The 19,956-nt window shown below is 45.5% G+C and overlaps 1 protein-coding gene across 3 annotated transcripts in view; it reads left to right on the forward strand.

Annotated features, from left to right (window-relative positions):
• The window catches only part of NBAS (NBAS subunit of NRZ tethering complex), a 1,316,984-nt gene that overhangs the window by 588,737 nt on the left and 708,291 nt on the right, over nucleotides 1-19,956 (forward strand). For all 3 annotated transcript variants that reach the window (XM_063915380.1, XM_063915382.1, XM_063915381.1), the window contains one exon: nucleotides 10,113-10,236. In XM_063915380.1, the coding sequence (XP_063771450.1) occupies nucleotides 10,113-10,236 (124 nt within the window). The remainder of the gene's footprint in view (nucleotides 1-10,112; nucleotides 10,237-19,956) is intronic.

Genomic DNA, 19,956 nt, shown 5'->3' on the forward strand with positions numbered 1-19,956 from the left:
GTGGTCAAAGACCCTGCCTATATTCCACTCCTTACCCCAGAGATGTGTGACCCCCTGCTCTGCCACGTGACCGCCCCCCCCCCCCCCCCCTCCTCCCGCTATCAACCGGTTTACCGGGGGTGCTGGAGAGTGTACTCACCTTTAGGGTCCTGATTTCCACCTGTTCAGTCCTCCAGCCATGATGCCAAATTTTCAGGTCTCTTTCTGAGATTCACGCTGGTGTGGAGTCATGACCTGTGTATAAGTGCCGCTGTGTAAGCTCCACGAACCTTCTGGATAGCAATTACTGTACCACGAGATCTCGCTGTGTATTCCTGTACAACTTCTGCACTCAGCCGTCTGTGACAATGTGTCGGAGATTTGCTCACTTAGACTTTCTGCACTTAGTGCATTATAAATAAAACAAACTTAAAATTATACCTCCGGGTACATACAGTACTGGTGTGACCGGTAATCAGGACTATTTAAAGGACGATTTCTCTTGAACCTGATTGCTGGTACACACTACACGCGTTCCATCCTTCATAAGCATACCCCAGGTCACATGTGACTGTGGGATCGTGCATATCACCCGTACACACTTGACGATGTAGACAATTTGTTGCTACGAAATGGCAAATCACTCCGATATCGCTCCAGTGTGTACCCTACTTAAACAACATTGGGGGCAACCTTGGTGCCCCCCTCCTGAAACTGCCTTTGGCTAGAATGTCACCCACAGCTATATATATATTAATATTGTCATTTTGAAATGAAACACATAGACACTACACCCTAATATTACTTTTCTCTTACGTCCTAGAGGATGCTGGGGACTCCGTAAGGACCATGGGGTATAGACGGGCTCCGCAGGAGACATGGGCACTATAAAGAACTTTAGAATGGGTGTGCACTGGCTCCTCCCTCTATGCCCCTCCTCCAGACCTCAGTTAGATCCTGTGCCCAGAGGAAATTGGGTGCATTACAGGCGAGCTCTCCTGAGTTTCTCTGATTAAAAGAATTTTGTTAGGTTTTTTGTTTTCAGGGAGCACTGCTGGCAACAGGCTCCCTGCGACGTGGGACTGAGGAGAGAGAAGCAGACCTACTTAAGTGATAGGCTCTGCTTCTTAGGCTACTGGACACCATTAGCTCCAGAGGGATCGGAAAGCAGGTCTCACCCTAGCCGTTCGTCCCAGAGCCTCGCCGCCGTCCTCCTTGCAGAGCCGGAAGATAGAAGCCGGGTGAGTATTAGAAGACAGAAGACATCACAGGCGGCAGAAGACTTCAGATCTTCACTGAGGTAACGTGCAGCGGTAACACTGCGCGCCATTGCTCCCACACACAAACACACACTGAGGCACGGATGGGTGCAGGGCGCAGGGGGGACGCCCTGGGCAGCAATATAAAACCTCTAGGCTGGCATTTTAGTATATATGGGCTGCGGAGCCAATATATATACAAATCACCCGCCAGTATTGTATTTTTGAGCGGGACCGAAGCCCGCCGCTGAGGGGGCGGAGCTTGAGTCCACAGCACTGACCAGCACCATTTTCTCCATAGCACACTGCAGAGAAGCTGGCTCCCCGGACTCTCCCCTGCTGAACACGGTGACAGAGGGCTTAAAAAGAGGGTGGGGGGGCACTTAATTTGGCAGTGAGTGTATATTGAATAATATTAAAGCGCTGTGGGTCTGGGAAATTGTTTTCCAGGGTCATTGGCGCTGGGTGTGTGCTGGCATACTCTCTCTCTGTCTCTCCAAAGGGCCATATTGGGGAACTGTCTCCAGATTAGATATTTCCCCGAGTGTGTGGGGGTGTCGGTACGCGTGTGTCGGCATGTCTGAAGTGGAAGGCTCTTCTAGGGAGGAGGTGGAGCAAATGAGTGTGGTGTCTCCGTCGTCAACGCCGACACCTGATTGGTTGGATATGTGGAATGTTTTAAATGCAAATGTGAATTTATTACATAAGAGATTGGACAAAGCGGAGTCCAGGGAAAATGCAGGGAGTCAATCCTTGCCTTTCACTATATCACAGGGCCCTCCTGGGTCTCAGAAGCGCCCACTATCCCAAGTAGCAGACACTGATACCGACACGGATTCTGACTCCAGTGTCGACTACGATGATGCGAAATTGCAGCCAAAGTTGGCAAAAAGTATTCATTATATGATTATTGCAATTATTGCGTGTCCCTGACACGAGGGTGCACATGTTTAAAGAAAAGAAACCTGAGGTTACTTTCCCCCCTTCTCATGAGCTAAATGAGTTGTTTGAAAGGGCTTGGGAAACTCCAGACAAGAAATTGCAGATTCCCAAGAGGATTCTTCTGGCATATCCTTTCCCGGCTAAGAACAGGATACGGTGGGAATCCTCCCCCAGGGTGGACAAGGCGTTAACGCGCTTATCCAAAAAGGTGGCGCTGCCGTCTCAAGATACCGCAGCCCTCAAGGATCCTGCTGATCGCAGACAGGAGACTACCTTGAAGTCGATTTATTCACATACTGGTACCTTGCTCAGACCGGCGATAGCGTCGGCTTGGGTTTGTAGCGCTGTAGCAGCTTGGACAGATACCTTGTCTGCTGACATTGATACCCTGGATAAGGATACCATTTTATTGACCTTGGGTCATATTAAAGATGCGGTACTATATATGAGAGATGCTCAGAGAGACGTTGGTCTACTGGGTTCAAGAGTCAACGCCATGGCGATTTCTGCTAGGCGAGCCCTGTGGACCCGCCAATGGACGGGTGATGCCGACTCAAAGAGGCATATGGAGGTTTTGCCTTACAAAGGTGAGGACTTATTTGGGAAAGGTCTCACGGATCTGGTTTCCACAGCTACTGCAGGTAAATCTACTTTTTTACCTTATGTTTCCTCACAGCCAAAGAAAACGCCACATTATCAGATGCAGTCCTTTCGGTCGCATAAGTCCAAAAGAGGTCGGGGATCTTCCTTTCTTGCCAGAGGTAAGGGCAGAGGGAAAAAGCTGCCAGCTACAGCTAGTTCCCAGGAACAGAAGTCCTCCCCCGGCTTCTACTAAATCCACCGCATGACGCTGGGGCTCCGCTGAGGGAGTCCGCCCCAGTGGGGGCACGTCTTCGACTTTTCAGCCATGTCTGGGTTCAATCACAGGTGGATCCCTGGGCAATAGAAATTGTATCCCAGGGTTACAAGCTGGAATTCGAAGATGTGCCTCCTCGCCGGTTTTTCAAATCGGCCCTACCAGCTTCTTCCCCAGAGAGGGAAGTAGTTTTAGATGCAATTCAAAAACTGTGTCAACAACAAGTTGTGGTCAAAGTTCCCCTGCTTCAACAGGGGACGGGGTTCTACTCAACCCTGTTTGTGGTCCCGAAACCGGACGGTTCGGTCAGACCCATTCTGAATTTAAAATCCCTAAACCTATACTTCAAAAGGTTCAAATTCAAGATGGAATCGCTCAGAGCGGTCATTGCCAGCCTGGAGGAAGGGGGATTTTATGGTGTCTCTGGACATAAAGGATGCATACCTGCATGTCCCCATACAGTATATCCTCTTCATCAGGCGTTCCTGAGGTTTGCTGTACAGGATTGTCATTACCAATTTCAGACGTTGCCGTTTGGGCTTTCCACGGGTCCGAGGATTTTCACCAAGGTAATGGCGGAAATGATGGTGCTCCTGCGCAAGCAGGGAGTCACAATTATACCGTACTTGGACGATCTCCTGATAAAGGCGAGATCGAGAGAACAGTTACTGAAAAGCGTAGTACTTTCCCTGAGGGTGTTGCAGCAGCACGGCTGGATTCTCAATCTGCCAAAGTCACAGTTGGTTCCTACGACCTGATTGCCTTTCTTAGGCATGATTCTGGACACGGAACAAAAAAGGATTTTTCTTCCGAGGGAAAAAGCCCAGGAACTACAGATCTTGGTCAGGGACCTGTTGAAGCCGAAAAGGGTGTCGGTCCATCAATGCACTCGAGTTCTGGGAAAAATGGTGGCGTCTTACGAGGCCATTCCCTTCGGCAGGTTCCATGCGAGGACTTTTCAGTGGGACCTTCTGGACAAATGGTCCGGATCCCATCTACATATTCATCAGAAGATCAGCCTGTCCCCCGGGGCCAGGGTATCTCTCTTATGGTGGCTGCAGAGTGCTCACCTTCTAGAGGGTCGAAGGTTCGGCATTCAGGACTGGGTTCTGGTGACCACGGACGCGAGCCTCCGAGGATGGGGAGCAGTCACACAAGGAAGAAACTTTCAGGGACTATGGTCAAGCCAGGAGGCTTGTCTACACATCAACGTTCTGGAATTGAGGGCCATCTACAACGGCCTCTGTCGGGCGGAGACTCTTCTTCGGGGCCTGCCTGTTCTGATTCAGTCAGACGACGTCACAGCCGTGGCTCATGTAAACCGCCAGGGCGGAACAAGAAGCAGGGTGGCGATGGCGGACGCCGCCAGGATTCTTCGCTGGGCGGAAAATCATGTAAGCGCCTTGACGGCTGTATTCATTCCGGGAGTGGTCAACTGGGAAGCAGACTTCCTCAGCAGACAAGATCTCCTTCCAGGGGAGTGGGGACTTCATCAAGATGTCTTTACAGAGATTGCAAGTCAGTGGGGACTTCCTCATATAGACATGATGGCGTCACGCCTCAACAACAAGCTTCCGAGGTATTGTGCCAGGTCAAGGGACCCTCAGGCAGTGGCAGTGGACGCCCTGGTGGCACCGTGGGTGTTTCAGTCGGTCTATGTATTCCCTCCTCTTCCTCTTATCTCAAAAATATTGAGGATCATAAGACGAAGGGGAGTACAGGCAATTCTCATTGTTCCAGATTGGCCTCGAAGGGCCTGATATCCGGATCTGCAGGACATGCTCACAGAAGATCCGTGGCCTCTTCCTCTCAGAGAGGACCTGTTGCAACAGGGGCCCTGTCTGTTCCTAGACTTACCGCGGCTGCCTTTGACGGCATGGCGGTTGAACGCTGGATCCTAGCTGGGAAGGGCATTCCGGATGAAGTCATCCCTACTCTGATAAAGGCTAGGAAGGAGGTGACAGCGAAGCATTATCACCGTATCTGGAGGAAGTATGTCTCTTGGTGTGAAACCAAAAATGCTCCTCCGGAAGATTTCCATCTGGGCCTTTTTCTCCACTTCCTACAGACTGGAGTGAATATCGGCCTAAAATTAGGCTCCATTAAGGTTCAGATTTCGGCCCTATCCATTTTCTTTCAGAAGGAATTGGCTTCTCTCCCAGAAGTCCAGACTTTTGTAAAGGGAGTGCTGCACATACAGCCTCCTTTTGTGCCTCCAGTGGCACCATGGGACCTTAACGTGGTGTTACGGTTCCTAAAATCTCACTGGTTTGAACCTCTTCAAACGGTTGAATTGAAATTTCTCACTTGGAAGGTGGTCATGTTGTTTGCCTTGGCATCTGCAAGGCGGGTGTCTGAATTGGCGGCTTTGTCTCACAAAAGCCCCTATCTGATTTTCCATGTGGATAGAGCAGAATTAAGGACTCGTCCTCAATTTTTGCCTAAGGTGGTTTCATCGTTTCATATGAACCAACCTATTGTGGTACCTGTGGCTACGAAGGACTTGGGGGATTCCAAGTCCCTTGATGTAGTCAGGGCCTTAAAAATATATGTAGCCAGGACGGCTCGGGTTAGGAAAACAGAGGCACTGTTTGTCCTGTATGCAGCCAACAAGGTTGGCGCTCCTGCTTCTAAGCAGACTATTGCTCGCTGGATCTGTAACACGATTTAGCAGGCTCATTCTACGGCTGGATTGCCGTTACCTAATTCAGTAAAGGCCCATTCCACTAGGAAGGTGGGCTCTTCTTGGGCGGCTGCCCGGGGCGTCTCGGCATTACAGCTTTGCCGAGCGGCGACTTGGTCGGGTTCAAACACTTTTGCTAAATTCTACAAGTTTGATACCCTGGCTGATGAGGACCTCATGTTTGCTCAATCGGTGCTGCAGAGTCATCCGCACTCTCCCGCCCGGTTTGGAGCTTTGGTATAATCCCCATGGTCCTTACGGAGTCCCCAGCATCCTCTAGGACGTAAGAGAAAATAAGATTTTAAACCTACCGATAAATCTTTTTCTCCTAGTCCGTAGAGGATGCTGGGTGCCCGTCCCAGTGCGGACAACATTCTGCAAGACTTGTATATAGTTATTGCATACATAAGGGTTATGTTACAGTTTTGATCAGTCTTGACTGATGCTGTTTGTTTCATGTTGTTGACTGGTTCGTATAGTCCAAGTTATACGGTGTGGATGGTGTGGGCTGGTATGAATCTTGCCCTTAGATTAACAAAATCCTTTCCTCGTACTGTCCGTCTCCTCTGGGCACAGTTTCTCTAACTGAGGTCTGGAGGAGGGGCATAGAGGGAGGAGCCAGTGCACACCCATTCTAAAGTTCTTTATAGTGCCCATGTCTCCTGCGGAGCCCATCTATACCCCATGGTCCTTACGGAGTCCCCAGCATCCTCTACGGACTAGTTGAAAAAGATTTACCGGTAGGTTTAAAATCTTTTTTTTTATATCGAATAAAAAAAGTTATAAGAACCTCACCCTTTTCTCCCATCTATTTTGGTACTTTTGAGGTTTGAATAAAGGGAAAGAAGCATTGGGAGTTCCAGGTTATGAAAATAAAAATGTGGACTATCTGGGGAAAACTAAAGCAGGACATATGGGCGTCGTACATTAATACCTCTTGTGAGTTGCATCTGTCTGAGGAATCCATGAACCCTTTGAAGACCATTCTTGCTCGTTCCACAGCTTTGCAAGTAAAAGAAGGCCCCATGCATTAGTATAGATATTTATTTCAGACTCATTAAATATTTACATTTGCTAAGTTGTCAGCAAGCAGGAGGGATTACCATAGGGATAACTGATCCCACACAAAGCTGCATTTTGCAGGATATATTGCATATTAAAGACCTACTGATTACATTCGTGTCTGTAGCACCTCGGGAGATTATCAGAGCTGACGGTTTATGAGATACAGTATTTTGGAGCATTTGTTCCTATGAAGATAAAGTTACTGTCAGTAAAGCCTATTGAAGAGTGCCACTGAACATTAATTGACTGATAACAGAGTACAATAACCTTCAGAAATGTATACAACAATGTCATTCATCACGATCCATGTCATAGTATTCATAGTTACTAGCAGTCCCTGTTTTTGAAGATCTTTTTTTCTTTTTCTTTATGACTACAGAGAATGTACTTTTTTTTTCCGTTAGTGATCACGTTTACACTATCCATTATTTTACAGTATGCATTAGATGCTTTGCAAAATAATCTGTATTAAATAAGATTGAAAGACAAAAAATAAATAATAATAATAATTATTACATATTTCCCAAGTCTACTCAAATGTCCTAATCTTCTAGTGCAGAGATTTTCAACCTTTTCACACTAATCAAGATTTAAATATTGCCAAGGCACACTCAAATATAATAGTGATGCATGGTGCAGTTGCGTGTCCTAGGATGTCATGTCTCCATAGGTAACACCTGAGCCACATCTGAGAAAACCAGAAGAGCCCAACACTGCCTGGGCCCAAAATTAGAACTGGCTCTGCAACCACTAAACCCACCAGTATTGATCGTTCCAGGGCCACAGTAGAGGCAAAACACTGACGGGCCTGGCTGTCCTTCTATGGCGGCACACCTGGAGACTGCTCAGGGCACACTAGTGTGCCACGGCACAGTGATTGAAAAACACTGTTCTAGTGGCATGTACTGTAGTTTGCCAAGGGATTTCTAGACTAAACAATGTTTTGATGTCCTTTTTTGCCTTTGTTATTGCATTTTAATAAAAACTATTAAAGAAAGCAAAAAAAAAAGTGGAAGGGGAAGGAAAAGCAATCATACAAACATTTTAACTTATATTGTCTATGGAAATTATATCAACATTTTGGCATCTAAGAAGTATGGGCACATTAATATATACGTACTTTTACATTGGAATTGCTGCCTTCACTGTGTAAGCCTCCAAAATGGCTGCCTCCGCTGTGTAAGCCCCCAAAATGGCTGCCTCCACTATGTAAACCCCCCAAATTGCTCCCTCCATGGTGTAAGCCCCCAAAATTGCTGCATCTGCTGTGTAAGCCTGCCAAATGGCTGCCTCCACTGTGTATGCCCCCAAAATGACTGCCTCCACTGTGTGAGCCTACAAAATGGCTGCCTCCACTGTGTGAGCTCACAAAATGGCTACCTTATAAACTTACACAATAACTATCAATGTAGGCAGTGGACCCTTTTTTAAAGTAGATTCAGATCTCTCTATAGGAGAAATGTTTATTATCTTGGAGGAGAGACATAACTGCCATTTTACAGGCTATGGCATCAATCCAGTTACCCTCATTTTTTTGTTGGTTGCAAGTTAGCACCGTAGCCTGAACTCACACAAAAGCGCTCGCATAAGGCTAAGATCAGGTCATGAGGGGTGCGATATGTAGTGCCGTTGCCACTGTTTCAACCCTTTGCGGGTAATTGGAGTGACCCCTGTGTTTGAAAAATGGCAGTTAGGAACGGATTGGTACTATGGGGTCTATGTACTAAGCCTTTTAGAGAGATAAAGTGGAGAGAGATAAAGTACCAGTCAATCCGCTTCCTAACTGCCATGTTACAAGTTGTGGCCCTCGTTTATCAAGCCTTCGAGGGTGATAAATTGGTACGTTGATAAAGTACCAACCAACCAGCTTCTAACTGCCATGTTACAGGCTGTGTTTGATAAATGTGCTATTTGTCACTCTCCAAGGCTTGATAAATCTGGGCCTGTGTTTGAAAAATGACCGGAGGTGGTTGGTTAGTACTTTATCTCCAGCCACTTTATCTATCACCAAGCATTAGTACATAGGCCCCTTCATCTCTCTACAAGGTTTAATATATCTCCCCTTATTTGCATTGTAAACCGTGTCGGACGGAGGAAATTAAGAGCCCATGCTAAAGAGATGTGTTCAGCCACCACAGCTCTGAAATAACATTTATCATGTGCATTCTATAAAATATTACTTACATATGTGTCAGCTTACTTTGTTGCTTCATTTGTGCGCATCGCGGTAGCACTATGCCGCAGTGGGCGGTGATCAGTAGCTCCCATGGGTCTCCCATTATAAGTGAATTGACAGCAGGTGTGTGTGTACACATGCCCACGATGTACCGCATACTATAAGCAGACTCATCTGTATCAGGTGATTGGTTGCCATGGGCAACTTTGCCTCTGGCACACTCCTCCACTCTTTTCACCACTCATACATCTACCCCATAGCCTGCAAATACCATGGATACTACAGTGCACTGTCTTCCCATCCATGTTTCTGCTCCACCAGGTACCTGACCATGCAGAAGAGTAATGATGCATAATTTGAGTGCAGTGTCTGAAGCCTGACATTAGAGGAGGTGGTGGGGCCCGCTGGCCGTGTGTTTAGAGCATTGAGTAGAGCTGCTGATTCCTGTTACCTTGCTATAAGACACAGCTTTACTGAGCTTTTTGTGTTGGACACAGTTGGGGTCATTTAGCTGCCGTTGCATCCGCACCCATCATTGCAAAGTACAGAGCACAGCATACTGTCATTGATTGACAGTCTGCTGCTGTTTGGACGGGAGGGGAGGGGACGGAGGCATGTCGCCGCCATTTACACGGTGAGAAGAGGTCAACAATCTCCGTCGTAGGATGGAGATTTCCTTTCCTCTGCAACGGGCAGTTTGCTGCGTCCTAAGAAGCAGCATCGGATCTCTCTCCAATTATTGGGCGGCTAGCAGCATCCATGGTACCCATGGATGCAGCCAGCTGCCCGATGATTGGAGAGAGATCCGATGCTGCATCCGCAGCTGGGATTGCTACTGCAGCAGGAGTCATCTGTATGTAATAGCTGCTTCCTGCTGCATCACCACACTGCACCTCCGACCACATCTGAATGACCTCTCGTGGCATTCTTTCTAATCATAAGACTTCATGACTTAAAAGCTTAGATGAATGCTACAAAGAAAAGGAATGTGTTTAGTAAACTTTGCAGGAGGGAATACATAAGCCGTCATAACTTTATCTGACGTTTTGAAAGTGTATTAAACAGATATACTGTACAGTGAGTGTAATCAGTTCTAGAAGAGTGAGTGGCTTCTGTGGATTATAACTCTTCCTATCTGTTTTGCTGTGTCAGAATGAAGCCACATATGCGACTTACCAGCAGACTTCCCTGGAAAGCTTTGCCGAAGTTCTCCTGAGCACGGGAAAATTAGCTGAAACCAAGAGCGAGGGGGATAGCCTGTTCCCTGCGACAGAAGGTACGTCTCGCAGCACACATTGCATTGCCACACACATTGGAAGTACATACAGATAGACGCCGTGTGCACATCGCAGTGTGTTTGTCTGATACAGCTAGAATAATGCTATGAGACAGATACTGATGGCTCTCCCTTTTCCCCCTGCAAACACATTGACACATGCATTTAAACAAGTGATCTCACTCCATGACTTTCTCTGTCTCACTCTGTTGAGGGGAATGGCTGAGCCGGCATTTCAACAGGTTTCTTTTGTTTTGCTTACGGCTTCTTTGTATCTTTCATTTTCCAGTTCAGTTTCCACCCAAGCCGATTTTATGTTGATGTTGTTCCTTTGTTCATTTACACATTTTCTAGGTTATATTCTTTACATCATTTTGTTTAACTGTGAAAGACCTATGAGCCTTAAAATGTGTAAAGCTGGGTTTAAGCAAAACAAATGCATATGTATAAAACATCAACAAAATGTAGATTACTTTCTTGGCATTTGCTAATCAGCCAAAATAAAGGCCCTTACCCTCTGACGCTGGCTGTGCTTGTATGTAAATACTGCACACCTGTGCAGGCTCCTAGTCAATGCGTGTTTCAGTTGCCGTTTACATACAGCTGATGGGAGTTGGATGTACTGTACCTATGTGTGTCTTATTGACTGCATCCTGAGCTTAAGGGGTGCAGAGCTTTTCCCACGCATTGTAATGGCCCATCCAGAAGCCCCATTGAAATTAAAGGTCTATTGAAATGAATGGTAAATGGCAGCACCTTGAGTCAGGGTCAATACACTATATTTTTCAGGGTAAATAATGGCTTGTGTTAAGAGGTTCTATAAGAGCTGAGAGTTGTGGCTGTGCGGTTGCATCTTGCCCTCTACCCCTTTAGTATATAACTGTCAGGCACTGCCAATATCCTGTCCCTTTTCTATTATCTGATTATGACTGTATAGTCCATCTTTGGTATTTTCTATTTCTGTTTTCCAAAGCACAGTAAAGAAAATCCGTTAGGTATAATCAGCATAGTATTTAATTAAAAACTCGTATACAGTTCGTCCGTGAAATATAACAAGGCCGTTGGGAGAAGTTATAGCAGTGTATCGCTGCTTCCAAGACTCTGCAGCCTGGTCCACTAACATTCAGTGGTGGATCAAATCATTTGAACTCTCCCTAGCTGTGATAATAAAAAGCTTTTTATTATTCACTCTCCTCATTACCATAATAACCATTGCATTTACCCTCTCGGGCTGTGATGCTTCCCTGCAATTTCATTCAGTGTATGTATTAGTAGCCTTCAGAAATGTGTAAACAAAGTTCTTACAGACCTTCCAAATGTCTTTCCTGTTACGTTCCAAGGTTATGACTCATATCCAATAAATCCCACATCACCTGCAGCTGACTGCCCTGGGCTGTGTGAGTGGGTCACGCTCGGCTACGTTGCGTCATTCCTGACATTTGGTGGAGTACCCTTCCCAGATGCTTCTCTTGCTAATTTCCACAGAACGGTCGGTCGCAGACCTGAGCCTACCTGCTGCATCACAATGACAAATGGCTATCAACAATCTGTGCACAAATGAGGCGGATTAAAGACTGGCTTATTGGACAGAATCAACCGTGTTATTACCTCTACTAATCCTGTGTCCTGAGCATGTTTAACCCTTTATCTGCCGCAAGTAATAAGTTTGCAGTATATGAAATTGGGAAAATGTCTTCATTGAAAATGAACCAAGAATGAATAGCTGAAATGTTTGGGGCATCTTTATACAAGGCATATAATGGGCATACCCTGGCATTATCTGTAGTAATAATACCTTGCTACTACTAATGTTGGTATATCATACATTATCAGGATATGGAGGCCTATGATGTATTAAGCCTTGGAGAGAGATACAGTAAAGTATCAACCAACCAGCTTCTCATTTTTGAAACACAGTCTGAGCATGGCAGTCAACAGCTGATTGGCTGGTACTTTATCCCTGTCCACTTTATCTCTCTCCAAGGCTTAGTAAAAAAAAGACCCTAAAGTACCAGCCTATCAGCTCCTAACTGCCATGTTACAGATTGTGGGGCAGATGTATTAAGATGGTGAAGTGATAAAGTGGAAGGTGACACATCTGATCTATAGTGGGGCATGGGCAAGACAACAAGGTGTGTGACCTGATGGACTCACGCTAGTAATATTATGGTATCTTCCATAGCCTTGTACAACTGGTGCTGTATGGGTGAGTATGAATTTGTATGGCTGGATGGCTATCCACATGAAAGTTCCCCCACCCCCTCTAGAAGTCCAAACCACTTGTAAACAGGATGGACCGGGGATAGTTCCAGCGGAAACTACTAGACTTTTAGACACCAAAGCAGCAGGAGAAATGGGTGAGATTTCAGGCTTAATAACCATTCTCCAACCAACACCAGCCCTTGTACACTTAGGTGGGTCACATTACTGTGGGAAAATACCTAGTATTGTGCCAAGGGTATCCGGACTCTAGGTCGACACACATTAGGTCGACACCTATTGGTCGACAGTGACTAGGTCACATTTTCTTTTTTTTTATTCATTTTTTTTTTTACTTTTTCATACTTTACGATCCACGTGGACTACAATTTGGAACGGTAAAACTGTGCCGAGTGCAGCAGTAGCAGAGCGAGGCACCTTCGCGAGCCATGCGAGGGGACATGGTGCACTGATTGGGGTTTCCCTCACTTTACGAAGTATACGATACCAAACCCCCCCAAAAAAAACTCATGTCGACCTTTTTCCATGTCGACATTGTTCATGTTGACCTAATTGCTGCATTGACCCATTTCCTGGGTCGACCTAGTCACTGTCGACCAATAGGTGTCGACCTAATGTGTGACGACCCAGAGTCCCATACCTGTGCCAAGAGGGCACATTAACTAATGACTGGTTTCATCATCTCTTATGGGCACTGGCAAAGTGTATATCCCACGATGGGAGCATGCTGGTTAGGCAAGGAATATGATCCATTAACCTATAAAGGTGCTGGGGCACTGTGCTAACATTCGCCTTAGTAAAGGTGGTTCAGCCATAGTAGCGGGCATGTGGTACAGACAGCCCTGGGTCCTCACATGGACGGTGTAGTGAATGATCAAGTATATTAATTTCATTGTAACATGGGTAATCATAATCACCTATATCAATGTAATAGTGCGTCATGTCGTTAGGTATTTGCCTGTCTATGACCGTTGGTTTCCCTTTTATGCCTGTCAAACACCTAATAGTACTCTTTAAACCCTGCTGATAAAAGACGTTATTCAGGTTTATTAACACACCAAAAAAGCACAATAATGGGCAAAACCATGTGCACTGTGGGATGGGGGGCCAGATGTAACATGTGCAGAGAGAGTTAGATTTGGGTGTGGTGTGTTCAAACTGAAATCTAAATTGCACTGTAAAAATAAAGCAGCCAGTATTTACCCTGCATAGAAATAATATAACCCTCCCAAACAACCCTGAATAACCCCCATAGTGTATTCCGTTAGTCAATATGGGGCATCACTTTATTTCCATATTTACCTACTTTCATCTCAGGCAACATGTAATAAACTGTTGGTATACCTGTCACTCATCTCCAGATCCCACTGTGGGTTCCTCATATAACAGCACTGATCCTTAATCCAGCCGGTAATCAGCTCTTTGTCTGTACATCCGGAGACAAACCACTCATGGAGCTCTTAATGATATCAGTAACAACACAACCCCCCCACCCTGCCCCCCCCCCCCCCCCCCACACAAACACACACACAAACACACACACACACACACATACACACACACACACACACACACACACTACGCATAGCACTGAGCTTCATAAGTGATACCAGCCCCACCTGTTCCTCCTCTGGAAACAGCATAAGACAATGCATTCTCTCTCTCTCTCTCTCTCTCTCTCTCTCTCTCTCTCTGTCTCTCTCTCTCTCTCTGTCTCTCTCTCTCTCTTTGCGCATCCAATTCTATTATTGTCATGTTCCTCCAGCTGAGGCACAGCTGATGGAGTGTCTCCACCGTGGAGTGTTAGGGAGGTGCAGCCACATTTATGCCGGGTCAGAGCAGGTAACAGTCCTGCAGGCAGCAGCAGACAGGAGCAGCAGATAAATATGTAGAGTTCTACTAATGTGTCATGTAGAAGTGAAGCTTTAATAAAGCAGCGATAATGCAGGTTGTCCGGGTGCTCTCTTTTGTTTTCCTTCCCAGTACTGCCTGGAGCTAAGCTGGCTTCCTAATCCTAGCGGACGAGCGAGTGCCGTGGCATATTAATGCTACAGAGAGGTTTAATGAAGTGACTTACATCCTGACAGTTTCTTACCTATTAAAAATGAGCTCGGGGCAGAGGACTTGTCTGACAGTAGATTTGATCCGTTCAATGTACCCCAGGAGTAATGCTTTCTACAGGGGGTCTGCAGTCTCCACTTCAGTGGGAGGTTATTACCATTAGTATCATGTGTTATATAGCACATCAGTCCCTGCTACACACATTGTAACCCACACACACAGCGTCATTAAACTGGGGAAGGAAAAGCCATGTGAGCGCATGAAGAAGATACAAGCTCCACTCTATCTACTGCGATTGTGATGTCACTGTGATACCGCGCTGCTCACTTTTCAGATCGCAAAGTAAGAATGCTTTCAAAAATAGAAGTGTTAATAGTTTAATTTAGCAATTAACAAAATGCAAAGTGAGTGAACAGAAGCAAAATCTAAATCAATTCAATATTAGGTGTGACCACCCTTTCCTTTCAAACAGCGTGAATTCATCTAGGTACACTTGCACACTGTTTTCGAAGAGGCTCGGCAGGGAGGTTGTTACAAACATCTTGGAGAACTAACCACAGATCTGTGGACGTAGGCTTGCTCAAATCCTTCTGTCTCTTCATGTAATCCCAGACAGACTCAATGATGTTGAGATCACGGCTCTGTGGGGGCCATATCATCACTGCCAGAACTCCTTGTTCTTCTTTCCGCTGAAGATGGTTCTTAATGACATTGGCTTTATGTTTAGAGTCATCCCAATCAGAAGCCACCCTGATGGTATTGCATGATAGATAAGTACCTGCCTGTATTTCTCAGCATTGAGGACACCATTATTCTTGGCCATATCCCCAACTCCATTTGCTGAAATGCAGCCCCAAACTTACAAGGAACCTTCTCCATGCTTCACTGTTGCCCACAGACACTCCTTATTGTACCGCTCTCCAGCCCTTAGGCGAACAAACTGTCTTCTGTTACAGACAAATATTTCACATTTTGATTCATCAGTCCAGAGCACCTGATGCCATTTTTCTGCACCCCAGTTCCTATGTTTTCGTGCACAGCCGAGTCGCTTGGCTTTGCTTTCAAGTTAAAGGTACAATATGGCTTTTTAGCTGTCATTCTTCCATGAAGACCACTTCTGACCAGTTCTGAGCTGATGGTACTGCTGGACATCCTGGAAGAGAAGTAAGCATGATGTGTCTTTCATCTGATGCGCATAGCCAACCACCGCGGTCGACATGCCAAAGGTCGACACATGAAAAGGTCGACGTGAGTTTTTAAAAAAATTGATCTTTTTCATACTTTATGATCCACATGGACTACGATTGGGAACAGCAACCTTTGCCGAGCGCAGCGAGGCACTTTGCCCGAATCGCTCACCATGCGAGGGAACACAGTGCACTAATTAGGGTTCCTGGTCACTTTACGAATAAAATTATACAAAAAAAACCCCTAGAAAAACTCATGTCTACTCTTTTCCATGTCGACCTTTTTCATGTGTTGACCTACTGCCGTTCAACCAATAGTGGTCGACCTAATGAGTGTCGTCCTAAATAGGGTCGACCCAACAAACCTGTTGCACTATAATCCTACAAAATCCCCAGCATGTATGGTGTTTTGAAGGCAAAGGGGGGTCACACCAAATAGTGATTTGATATAGATTTCTCTTCTGTTCATTTACTTTGCATTTTATTAATTGATACAAATAAACTATTAACACTATTTTTGAAAGCATTCTGACTTTGCAGCATTCTTTCCACACCTGCCTAAAAATACTGTATATGTATGAGAGGTGGATAGGTGGTCACTCCGCTCCGGCAATGTAAAGTGCCAGTGTAGTCAGTAGTACAGTATATGCCGTATAAAGTGCACGCCACTGTAAATTTGTGGAAAAACACCAATGTGCTGATTAGGCGTAAAGCGTTTTCATATATAGCAGCAATGTGTCAGGGCGTAGGTAGCTCTGCCCTTTATTGAGCTATTTTACAAGTGAATACAAATGAATATGTTACAGGGTCGCACAATTGGAGCCTAAAAACAGGTACATCAATTAATAATGTCATAGATGCAATTAAGCACTAACCAATCAGAACAGTGCACAGTAGAATACACCACAAAGATAGGATGTGGTCAATTTATCTACAATCAAAATCCCGACGGTCAAAATACCGATATTCATTGACTGTCAAAATCCCGACAATGTCAAAATCCCGACATTTAACGTGTCGACATGTCAACAAGTCGACATGCGCTTTTCATGATTTTTTTCATTGAAACCGACTTGTTCATACTTCACCATCCCATTGGACACGGAGGGGTAATATAATTATAGCACGGCGAGCGTATAAGTACGCTTATACGGTGTCCATGTCAACCTACACACCGAAAAACAATGAAAAATGTCTGTCTACTTTTTGACCTGTTGACATTTTAAATGTTGGGATTTTTACCTTGTTGGGATTTTGACTGTCGGTCTATTTTTGCCGGTATTTTGACCGTCGGGATTTTGATTGTAGGTATTTCATACTAAACCCCACAAAGATACCGGCTGAAAAACGTGATAGGCTAAAAATGCATTTTGTTTTGGAAAGTAATCATCAGGGTATATGGTGGAGTGTACTGGAATTGTCACATATAACAACGTGTCAGGAGACTTTAGATTAGTAAACATGAAATACACTGTCATCAAAGAAGGCTAAATATCATGTAACCACATTTATATATTATGGGAACCCCCCCTATATTGTGTCTTCGGGGGGTGCACTGCACTCAGAAACTATAGTATATGCTGGTCTGGTATGATATACTGGCAGACGGGATGCAGGCTGTCCGTATACCGACAGCGTCATCCCCTCTGCTGGAATACTGGCGGGGACTCGCTGCTTTCGCCATGCTGCGGGGCTAGTGTCGAGCGTCGCTCACCACAGGTTCTAGTTGTACTCTGTTGGTGCGTGGACCTACCATCCGAGTGGGAATTAGGGGCGGAGGCGGTATGCCGGGCATCGGCAAAATGCCAGCCGTCGGGGTTCCGGCATATGTTTCCTGAACACCGGGATCCCGACCGACGGCATTTTGACTGCATCCCATATATGCAATATCCCGTTTCAGACAAAGAGCGCACACAAAGGATACTATCTTAAGTTCCAGTGTGTGTGTGTATATATATATATATATATATATATATATATGAAGAATAACCCCCATAGTACCTTATTCAGCTGCATTAGCAGATTTGCTAAGATTGTAAAACTGCTAATAAAAAATTGCATGCTGGCGGCCTCCCAGTGATGCGATCGCAATTCAGTTCAATCACATCGCTGACCCTCGCAAATCAGTTGTATCCCCCTGCCCGCACAGTCTATCTGCAAAGGCAGGCACACTGCCGGCATGACTTGCATTGCGGCGCACTTCCCTCCCCCTCTTCCCCCGCATTGCCGGCATGTTTCGCATTTTCCCCGCAACGTTGTGTCGACACTCCCGAACGCCCGCGAATGGCTTTGCCCGTCAATCAGCCAGAGTTGTTCACATCAGTTTGATGCGATCGTATCTCCCTGGCCCGCGCAGTATGAGTCCTGGGCACTGCGGGGAGCTGCAATCGCATCTCACTAGCGTCTGCTACTGAATAACCACCCATATTGCACTAGGCCGCATCAAAAAAACTGCAGTCTTTCAGCATGTTCCTTATTACCCGTAGCCGGAGCATAATACGCTCTGTGTTGGATGTTCACTTAACTGAAACTCTATGCAAATTCTCACCGTTGACTAAAGCTCTAAAGTAACTTTCTTTAAATATATAAACTGTATATGAATATATACATATATATGAGTACATACAGAGAAAATAAAAATACATTCTATGGTTAGTACTGTGCACAAGTTATAAGTGTTTTGGATGGTAATAACATTTATATCCACACTGTGTGGGGGAGAGGTACAGTATAGGGATGTTTTAAAATAAGATGTTATGTATATGCATATCACTGGTATTCTATTTTACTGACACAGAACCATGGAGGGAGACTAGGGGCTGGATGTAATAACGCCCGGGATCACCGCAGGGTGCGAGATGCCATTTTTTTAAAGGGGTAATCATTTACAAGGCAAAATAGATCGCCCCTTTAAAAAAAAACGTCCGAGATCATCTGGCATCTTGCACCTCCGGCGATTTTGGGTGTCATTACATCCGACCCTAGGTGTGAACTGTTAAAATAAAGTTACTCTTTTATGAGCAGTATCCAGTAGTGTTGTATAAGATCCTAAAAGTCCGGAGAAAACGTATCCAATTTTGCATTATTGTGGTAATCTGGTGTAACAAGGGTTTTCCCAAGTGGGCCCATACTTCACATAATCCATCATACATACTGGAAGCACATACCATATGTGATAGCTCACCATATAGGAGAAGCATAGGATGGGTTACACTGTGATCAGAATACAGGCTGAGCAAGAACACTGGAGAACAGGAATGCTAGCATATAAAGCACTATGACCAGCAATTGCTAAGGGACGCTATTTAAAGCAGGTGGAACCAATAAGAATCCAACCCAAAGATGACACACAAATCATGTGACCAGAGCAACAAATCCAAAGTGCCAGCAGAGAACAGTCAACCTCAGCAAAACATAGTTATCTGCTGTTATACTAACACGTGTGCAGTTCTATATCTCTGTGTCTATTCTAATTATCCTGTAACACATTGGCCCTCATTCCGAGTTGTTCGCTCGCAAGGCGATTTTAGCAGAGTTGCTCACGCTAAGCCTACGCCTACTGGGAGTGTATCTTAGCATCTTAAAATTGCGAACGATGTATTCGCAATATTGCGATTAGCACACTTCTTAGCAGTTTCAGAGTAGCTCCAGACTTACTCGGCATCTGCGATCAGTTCAGTGCTTGTCGTTCCTGGTTTGACGTCACAAACACACCCAGCGTTCGCCCAGACACTCCCCCGTTTCTCGAGCCACTCCCGCGTTTTTTCCGGAAACGGTAGCGTTTTTTCCCACACGCCCTTAAAACGGCCAGTTTCCGCCCAGTAACACCCATTTCCTGTCAATCACACTACGATCGCCGGAGCGATGAAAAAGCCGTGAGTAAAAATACTATCTTCATAGCAAACTTACTTGGCGCAGTCGCAGTGCGGACATTGCGCATGCGCACTAAGCGGAAAACGCTGCGATGCGATGAAATTTACCGAGCGAACGACTCGGAATGAGGGCCATTATTCTAGTGATGTTTTTCTTCTGACAATACTTGTACTGTACATCCTTTTCTCTTCCGTGAATGACGCTTGCTCACTGCTTTATACACATGATGTTGGTTAGGGTCTTGTTGATCAGAGCAGAACGCTGTTTTTCCCTTTGTTCATGCATTGAATAGCGACCGCTCTTCCATTCATATACTGTACAGAGAAACGCATTCAAACACACTCTCTGCACATGCTTTAAATGCATAACAGTTTTGCAG

The sequence above is a fragment of the Pseudophryne corroboree genome, chromosome 4, assembly GCF_028390025.1.
Source record: "Pseudophryne corroboree isolate aPseCor3 chromosome 4, aPseCor3.hap2, whole genome shotgun sequence".
In the NCBI taxonomy this organism is placed as follows: domain Eukaryota; kingdom Metazoa; phylum Chordata; class Amphibia; order Anura; family Myobatrachidae; genus Pseudophryne; species Pseudophryne corroboree.